General features: G+C 51.3%; 2 protein-coding genes across 2 annotated transcripts; both read left to right on the top strand.

The window, feature by feature from the left end:
• Window positions 1–2,416: 2,416 nt before the first annotated feature.
• CTDNEP1 (CTD nuclear envelope phosphatase 1) lies at window positions 2,417–5,526 on the top strand. The gene is made up of 7 exons (XM_023746526.1): window positions 2,417–2,582; window positions 2,679–2,797; window positions 2,996–3,067; window positions 3,452–3,568; window positions 3,791–3,902; window positions 4,338–4,422; window positions 4,897–5,526. Exons 1-7 carry the CDS (start codon window positions 2,432–2,434, stop codon window positions 4,955–4,957), a joined length of 717 nt encoding a protein of 238 aa, XP_023602294.1. The 5' UTR covers window positions 2,417–2,431; the 3' UTR covers window positions 4,958–5,526.
• Window positions 5,527–6,591: 1,065 nt separating this feature from the next.
• GABARAP (GABA type A receptor-associated protein) lies at window positions 6,592–8,595 on the top strand. Its single transcript, XM_006105476.3, has 4 exons — window positions 6,592–6,811; window positions 7,369–7,447; window positions 7,569–7,687; window positions 8,132–8,595. Exons 1-4 carry the CDS (start codon window positions 6,722–6,724, stop codon window positions 8,195–8,197), a joined length of 354 nt encoding a protein of 117 aa, XP_006105538.1. The 5' UTR covers window positions 6,592–6,721; the 3' UTR covers window positions 8,198–8,595.
• Window positions 8,596–8,832: the final 237 nt, after the last annotated feature.

The raw sequence follows: 8,832 nt of genomic DNA, 5'->3' as shown, positions 1-8,832 counted from the left end.
GGGGCCTCTGTCAGCGATGCTGGCGGGTTTTCGGAAGGTGTCGGGCGCTCTGTTTGGTCCTGGGGGCGGCTTCCCCCCTTAGAGAACCGGGGCACCTTCAGCAGGGCCTGGGGTGGAACGGGGAGGAGGGGGATCCTTGTAGTAGAACCAAGATCGGGGGTGGGGGGCGGGGGGCTTAGACAGGGACAGGATTTGGCAATTCTGGGGGATAGGGTGGTGGGTGGGGCGCTCTTAAAAAAGCTGGAGTTGCTGCTAAAGGAACTGAGAGGCGGGGGACACCTGTTTGATGGCAGCAGATGTGTTCATGTGGGCCTGCGAGAGACCCTCCTGTGATTGGGAAACTGTGTTTGGCCTTAAACAAGGGAGAGACAGGCTTAGGGGTCAAGAGTGGAGGTGGGTGGGAGGGTATCTGTGACAAACAAGGGTGGGAACTTGAGAAAAGCCCTGGGTGCGAGGGAGAAACCCCTGCAAAAAAGCCCAGAAAACTTCCTTCTGAATGTGAGTGTGGGTGTCTGGGCTCACTGAGATCCTGGCTGCTTTGGCTGTGGCAGGGAGCACAGGGAAGTTCGGGTGTCCTGGCAGGGGACGTGCTTGTCGGGTGCAGGCTGGAATCCCAGGGCCAGGCACCCTGTTTCTCCCCGAGACCCTGGCATTGTGGGAGGTGCTGTGGGCAGTGGAGACTGTGCATGCATCCGTGTCTGGGTTCCCTCCCTCATAGTTTTTCTCCAGAGTCAAAGCTTCTGAGTCTAATGCCATTTGATGAACGGGCTCTTGGGTTCTCATCACATTGGGGAGAATCCTCTGAAGTCTGGGGAAAATTAAGTGAGCGAGGGCGCAGGGGTTCTCTGGGCCGTACCCTTTGGCACACCTCAGTAAAACTTGAAAGAACAAAACCAGGTGGGAGCTGCCTATGTCAGGGAATTTCCAGCAAACCCTGGGTGGTAGTGGTGGACTTGATTGACTTGGGGGAACGGGCCTGGCCTTGCACTGAGTGTCTCCTTTACCATCCGACTTCCATTTCCTGACTTAGAGTGTGGGTTGTTCTGGGTGGTCATGGTGGGAGGCAGGGCTATTTCCCTGAGACCAGAGTTAGGAGCCAAGAAGAATCTGGGGTGAGATGCTCAGATGTGTGGGTCAGCCCCCGGGGTTTTCTCTACATGTTAGCTGCCATCCCTCTTTGCTTGGCCTGGCTCTGAGCATCCCACCTTCTTCTCCTGACACGTCAGTTTCTGTTCTGGATGCAGGGAGTAGTCCTTTAGCCCAGCCAGAGGTTAGTTGCTTTCCTTTGAGTGGCACTGACCCCGCAGTCCTTTGTCTTCCCTTCCAATCTGGTCTTTTCCCCCACCCCCTTTCTGGCAGATGCTTGGAGCAGTCCCTACATGCCCAGCATGTGCAACCCGAGATAGCAGGGCAGGACACCCGAGCTGTGTCGGCCCTCACGATGGCCCAGGGAGTAAAGAAGGGCAGATGCCTTGGGATTAGGGGTGAGGGCTCTTTGGTTTGCAAGGGGAACCTGGTTCTGGTGAGACTCAGGGCCTGTGGATGGACTGGAGAGCATTGGTCTGTACCTTAGAAGAAAAGAGCAGAGGAGGGAATTGCCAGGCTTTGCATGGGGGAGATTCAAGTGTTAGAAATAAAAGCCTTCGGAAAAGGTTTGGAGAAACTAGAAGGCTGAGCTAGTGATGTCCTTGTCCCATCTTCACCTCTTACTCATAGCCCTTACTTCACTCTGGCCTTCTGCACACCCTGTCAGTTGGCTTGGCGGGTGGGGCTTTCCAGTGTCCTCTGCCTTGCCCTGGGTACCAGGAAAAGGAGGCTGTTCAGAGGGCTTAGGTTCTTTGCAACTTGTGACTTGGCTCATAGAGACAGAAATGGACAGGTGGCTGGTTAAAATAGGCCTGGTGGCCCCTAGCCAGAGGAACTGAGCTGACCTGACAACCCCTGGATTCCCTCATCCTCTGCTCCCCTAGGAGCCCGAGGACCTCCCTTCTTGACTCCTACCCTGTGTCCAGTAAGGAATCTAAGGCTGATGGGAGTTGTCACAAAGAATCCTTGGGGTGGAGGTGGGGAGAGCTGTGCAATTCTTTGTTCAAAGTAGCAAGGGGATATCAGAGTTAAGAGAGCAGGTTCTTGTATCGCACTGCATGGGTACAATCCTGACTCCACCACTTTATCGATTCTGATATTAACTGACCACCCCTTGATACAGTGTTCTAGGACAGCACGATGGAGACAAAATCTATGCTCTCATGGAGTTTTTTTATTCTAATTGGAACAAACAACTAAATAATATAATTCCTAGCTGTGTGGCCTTAGGCAATGTATTTAATCTCTTCAAGCTTCAGTTTCTTTATTCTTAAAACAAGAGTTGATATTGTTGTTTTGAGAAATAAATGAAGTCATCTTAAGTCATTTACACAGTGCACAACACATGGTAAATGTTCAACATGTGCTACCTATTGTTACTGAGGAAGATTTCCTTGTTAAGGATTCTAATCCTCTCTTTTGTCCTCAGGTAATTCAGTACCAAACTGTTCGATATGATATCCTTCCCTTATCTCCTGTGTCTCGGAATCGGCTAGGTGAGTATGCTGGCTGGGAAGATCCTTTAAGGTGAGGTAGGGTTCAAGGTCTGGGCTAGAAGTTGGTTGGTGTTATTTTTTCCTGTTGTGGTTTAGGCCAGGTGAAGAGGAAGATTCTGGTGCTGGATCTGGATGAGACACTTATTCACTCCCATCATGATGGGGTTCTGAGGCCCACGGTCCGACCTGGAACACCTCCTGACTTCATCCTCAAGGTGTGTGCTGTGGGAAGTGATGGAATGGTTATGTCTGTTCTACTTAGACCTTTCCCAGTCCCAGAATGTGTTGTCTCCATCCCCTGGCACCAGTGTCAGCCTGAAGAAGGGAAGCAGGCAGTGGGGAGGGGGGGGATGTCCTTCAGGCCGTGCTGTGGTGCTCAGGACTTCCCCCAGTCCTTCCCTGTTCCTCTACAGGTGGTAATAGACAAACATCCTGTCCGGTTTTTTGTACATAAGAGGCCCCATGTGGATTTCTTCTTAGAAGTGGTGAGTTTGCAGAAGCCAAAGGGAGCTCTGTGATGAAGGAATGGTTTTAGGGCTCTGGTAATTTAGAAGATTTGGAGGAAATAAGGGGTGAGGAGAAATGGCTGAGGGCAATTTTGGGGGTGGGAGGTTGTGGTATGGTTGAAGAATGGCTTTTGGTAGTTTGGGTTCATTTGTTCGGGTATAATTCTGTTCTTCCACAGGCTTCCTGCTCTTCTGTTCTTGCATCTCTGAATCTTAATTAAGGGTGTACGGTGCCTTCTCATGAGTTTGGGAGCACTCAGAATTTTGTGTCCTCAGAGACATTCGATAGTCCCAGTGAAAAGGCACTATATGTCTAAATGAATGATCACCTCTTCTGATACCTCCTCCCCCTATCTATTTCAGGTGAGCCAGTGGTACGAGCTGGTAGTATTCACAGCAAGCATGGAGATTTATGGCTCTGCTGTGGCAGATAAACTAGACAATAGCAGAAGCATTCTCAAGAGGAGATATTACAGACAGGTAAGGGCTAGAATCCAGGTCTAAGTGAACTCCGGAGGCAGGTCACCAGGGAGGGATTTGAGTTTGAGGCAATTGCCTTGCAGTGAGACCTGGGGACATGAGGGAGGTTTACTGCATGGTCCCCTTTGTGGGAGTTTGGCTGCCCATGGCGTTGTTGGGGTTGGGGGAGCAATCACAGAGGATTGAGTCGCCTTTTGATACCCAACTCACCCTGCCTTGTAGCACTGCACTTTGGAATTGGGCAGCTACATCAAGGACCTCTCTGTGGTCCACAGTGACCTCTCCAGCATTGTGATCTTGGATAACTCCCCAGGGGCTTACAGGAGCCATCCAGGTATGGGGAAATGTGGTGAGTCTGCAGGCCCAGGAGGTGGTTCTGAGGAAGTATTTTGAATGCCTGGAGCTGGGATGCCTTATTTTACTGTAGGTCAAGATGCAAGTTGTTCCTCTTTTAAATGAGATGTTTCCCCCTCCCCCACATGTCCATTTCGTAAATCAGGTTTCTCACAGCAGATATACGTCATATAATGGCAATAGGTATGACTAGAAGCCTCATACTAGTGTGAGATACGGTGATTGCAAGTTAATTTTATTTTGGAGTACCAATCAGGAAGGTTTTTACTTAGGTTATTGATTTGGGTAGGTGACTGGTGGTGAGGTAAATACATGTATTTTAAAGTAATGATCCCTACTCCCAAACAAAAGAAAAAACACCTTGCCCCTCTTGAATCCATTGTTTCTTCTCATGTGCATTTTCCACTCGACTTAGACAATGCCATCCCCATCAAGTCCTGGTTCAGCGACCCCAGCGACACCGCCCTTCTTAATCTGCTCCCAATGCTGGATGCCCTCAGGTAAGTAAAACTGGACACGTAGATTTCTGAGGAAAGGAGGAGGTGGGGGGATTAAAAGCTTGTCCTGTTTTACTTCCTTATCTCTCTTCCCGTAAGCATTTAGCATTTGAATGGAAGTCTTATACTAAAGCTGACTTTTTAGCCTAGGGGTCCTCAAACTTTTTAAACAGGGGGCCAGTTCACTGTCCCTCAGACCGTTGGAGGGCCGGACTATAGTTTAAAAAAAAACTATGAACAAATTCCTATGCACACTGCACACATCTTATTTTGAAGTAAAAAAACAAAACAGAAACAAATACAATATTTGTATTTGCATGTGGCCCGCGGGCCGTAGTTTGAGGACCCCTGTTAGCCATTGTGTTTTGAGCAGACTGAACCTCAGTCTCATGTGAAATGGTGACTGCCCCACATCTCCAGTGAGGCTGCCTCTGTCAACTCTAAGGACTCTACCAATGCAAGTTATTGTCATCCCAGGTTCACCGCTGATGTTCGCTCTGTGCTAAGCCGAAACCTTCACCAACACCGGCTCTGGTGACAGCTGCTCCCCCTCCACCTGAGTTGGGGTGGGGGGGACAGGGAGGGTGAGCCCTCGAGATGCTGTCTGATGCCCTGTCCAATGGTGAGGACTGCCTGGGCAGGGTCTGCCCCTCCCTCCCCTCTCTGCCCTGGGAGCCCTGCACTCCATATGGAACCTGGATGGACACATGGGCCAGACTCTGAAGCAGCCTCTCTCTAACTTCCTGTTCGACTGGGACATAAGCAGAGGTCTAGGAGAGCCGAAACAGTGTCTGTGATGGAGAGAGAGGACTGGCCAGAGTGAGAGACAGACATTCAATAATCCGGGAGGCTCAGAGAGAAGCCAAGCCAGCTTTGTTGTGATTTAATTTTTTAAAAAACTCTTGTACAAAACTGATCTAATTCTTCACTCCAGGGGCTGGGTTGTGGGTGGGAAACTGGGATTTGGGCCACTGGATTTCCCCCAGACTTGTCCCCTCCCCTCCTTTTCTCTACATTTTCCTTTCTTAGATTTCCTCAGACCTGTAACCAGCTTTCTCTCTCTGTTCCCCCCTCTTTTAAACCATGCATTATAACTTTGAAACCAAAGCTGCCCCAGGTCCTTCTCTGGGGTTATGGGACGTGAAAGGCAGAGGGGAGAGACTGCTGCTGGTCCTAGGGCTAGGGGGAAAGGTGGTGTCGCTTGGCGAGGATGGAGTAGTCAACATCTACATCAGATGCTTTGGTGGCGGGATGGGCGTCCTGGGCGGGAGCAAAAGGACAGCTGTCTGTCCTGAGGGAACTTGAGCTGCAGAGCAGGACACAGATGTATGAAAGGAGAAGCCTGGACGCCAGAGAACGCGTGTAGCTGGAGAAAGGCCGGGCTGGGGGCTGACTAGACCAGCTCAACGGTCTATGCCCCCGGGCGGCGGCGCCCTCGGCCCTCCGCTCCCCCGGGCCACCCGGACCAGCCTCCGTCTCCCGCTCCAGCAGTTTCGGGCCCTGCCTCCCTCCGCCCTCCTCCCGCGAGCCGGCTCTACTTCTCGCGTTCGCCACGTGACGTTCCGCCCTGCGCTCGGATCACATGATTTCGTTGCTACGAGGAATGAAAGTGTTCTTCCGCGCCGATCTAGTCCCCACCTTTCGAGCCTGCTCTCCAGTCCCTATTGGTCCGCTCTCCCGACACCTAAGCGTTCTGTGCGTCTCTGCAAACATATACTTGGTTTCTGCCCTCTATTTCGGAAGACCGTCTTCTCCCCCAGGGCACTACTTTGTTTTGGTGTCAACGGCCGCCTTTTGCGTACCAACTATTCGTGAATAGCTGTCCTTGTAATTATCTCTGCTTTCCTCTACGTTATGTCCGGAAAGAATTTGGAGGGGAGCCGAGTCTCAAATTACCGTTACGATCTCCTAGCTTTTCTTTCCTAGCTTCGTGGGGAAGGTCGGGAAATGGGTTTTCAGTTATTTTTTACGGTAGCGAAGACCAACCACCCAAATTTGCTACGTCGCCGTGTAGCCCACAAATTGATTCCAAAGTGATTACGCTGACGGCGTGGGGGTGCGGTCAGGAGGTGGTGCTAAGCGATCCGCGTTAGAGCTGCTGCGCTGGTGGCGTAGCGTCGCCCGCAGGGCGGCCCCAGATGGGCGGGGGCGGGGTTGGCGAATAGGGAAGTAGCGCAAGTCTTGGGATCGCTCCGCTGAATCCGCCTGCGCGTCGCCACCGTCGCTGCCGCCGCCCCCCGTCCCGGGCCCCCCCTCCCTGGGTTCCCTCAGCCCAGTCCGGTCCAGCCCGGTTCCCGGGAGGATGAAGTTCGTGTATAAAGAGGAGCATCCGTTCGAGAAGCGCCGCTCTGAGGGCGAGAAGATCAGAAAGAAATACCCGGACCGGGTCCCGGTGAGGACGGTAGCCAGGGCCCAGGGCGCGGGGCGCTGGTACTGACGCCACAGCCTGGGCTTGGGTCCGGAACGGGCAGCGCGGCCATCAGATTGTGGGCTGCGGTGGGGTTGGGAGCGACCCTGAAACTGCTGTCGGGGGCTGGAGGTGAAAGGAGGGGTAGTGGTGGTAGCTGGGGGCTCAGGGGTGTGGATGGGGGAGATAGACCTTGGGATTTGGGTCGGAGGCTGTAGGGAGTTTGACAGTCTGAATGTCACATGGTCATTCCCCCAGCTAGCTAGGCTTTGGAGATTGAACCCATAGCCGCCCAGACAAGTCGTCCCGTGGGGTTCAGGTAGTTGTTTGTTATGACGCCCTCCATTCAGGGACCTGGGTGGTTAGGGGAGTTGAGTCAGTGGGGTCCCGGGTCTCTACTCAGGGCTGCACCACGTGTTCAGAGACAAAGAAATGAGTCTGGGGTGTTTGGGTGCTAGGAATATTGTTGCTTGGGTTGCTGACAGGTGGAGCTGGGGGCTATAATATCAAATGTCTTCTAATTTTCATCTTCCCTTTATCAGGTGATAGTAGAAAAGGCTCCCAAAGCTCGGATAGGAGACCTGGACAAAAAGAAATACCTGGTGCCTTCTGATCTCACAGGTGGGAACCTTACCACAGTACCCGGGTTTTGCTACCTGTGGGAGGAGGCTCCACATAGCAGCTGTTATTTTGAGGGCATTTGTGATACCTGTGACTTTATCACATCTTATATTTTGGGCAGTTGGGCAGTTCTATTTCTTGATCCGGAAGCGAATTCACCTCCGAGCTGAGGATGCCTTGTTTTTCTTTGTCAACAATGTCATTCCACCCACCAGTGCCACGATGGGTCAGCTGTACCAGGTATGGCGATTGGGAAGTAGTGGTGGTTTTGGAGAGGAGTTGGAAGAGCTTGAGGGGAAGGAAGTTTTAGGTCAGCAGTTCTTGGGTTAGCTGAGTAGTCCTGGGTTGGAGGTTTGTACAGGACAGTGGGAGTAGACCGAAGGGAGAGAACAGCGTGCTGGAGCAACTGTTCTGATATGGACTCTCCCCCACCCTCCTCATTCCAGGCAGCAGAGAACAGTTTGAGGGTTTTTTTTTGTTTTGTTTTGTTTTTGCCCAGGGTTGCTGCTAGAGATAATCCTCCTGTTAGGCTGCTAGGTCCTGGAACAAGTGAGGGAGAGAATTAAGGCACTGGTTTTGAGGGTCTTCAAAAAATGGTTTTTGAAGAATGTGTTTGGGTGTTGGGTGGTTCAAGTAACTAAAGGCCAGATGCCTGAGCACCATTATTTTCTGCTTTCACCCCAGGAACACCATGAAGAAGACTTCTTTCTATACATTGCCTACAGCGACGAAAGTGTCTATGGCCTGTGAAGCTGCTGCGCCTGTAGTGGGGGGTCCCATTCTACATAGAAAGAGATGGCCCCCCCTTCCTTGACTTCTTCCTTCAGGACCTGTACTTCCTAATATTTGAGGCTCTTCTCCAGACCCTCTTAGCCGGGGGCTCATGGGGGAGATGGCCTCGTACCTCTCCTTTCTCCTGCCTTCTTTCTACCACCTTTCCCACTCTGCTTTAGACTTCTTGATTGTCGATCTCTGTCACATCCAGTGATTGTTTTGGTTTCTGTTCCTTTTCTAACTGCCCAAGGAGCTCAGAACCCCAATACTGGTTCCCTTTCACTATCTTTTTGTGGGTAGATGGAAGGGGATGAAATTGTGGGGGGAAGGTAAGAGGCACATCAATAAAGAGGAAACCATCAAGCTGAACTGGATTTTGCGTTGTGTTGCTACCTTCTATTGTTTTTTAGTGGTTGGTGGGAAAAGATGAGATTGGGGGGATAGTAATATATTTTGGTTTATTCCGTTGATGTTGGGCTTTTCCTTGTGCATGAAAAGGTGCTTTTGTTGTGATGGATGGGATATCCTGAGTATTGTTTCTTGAAATTCAGTTGTGTATACCTGTGTATTGGGTCCTGATGTAAAAGAGTAACATTTTTACTGGGTTCCGG

Source organism: Myotis lucifugus, unplaced genomic scaffold (assembly GCF_000147115.1).
Source record: "Myotis lucifugus unplaced genomic scaffold, Myoluc2.0 scaffold_690, whole genome shotgun sequence".
Classification (NCBI taxonomy): Eukaryota; Metazoa; Chordata; class Mammalia; order Chiroptera; family Vespertilionidae; genus Myotis; species Myotis lucifugus.
Note: the sequence above shows the minus strand (reverse complement) of the source record. Positions and strands in the feature narration are given on the sequence as shown.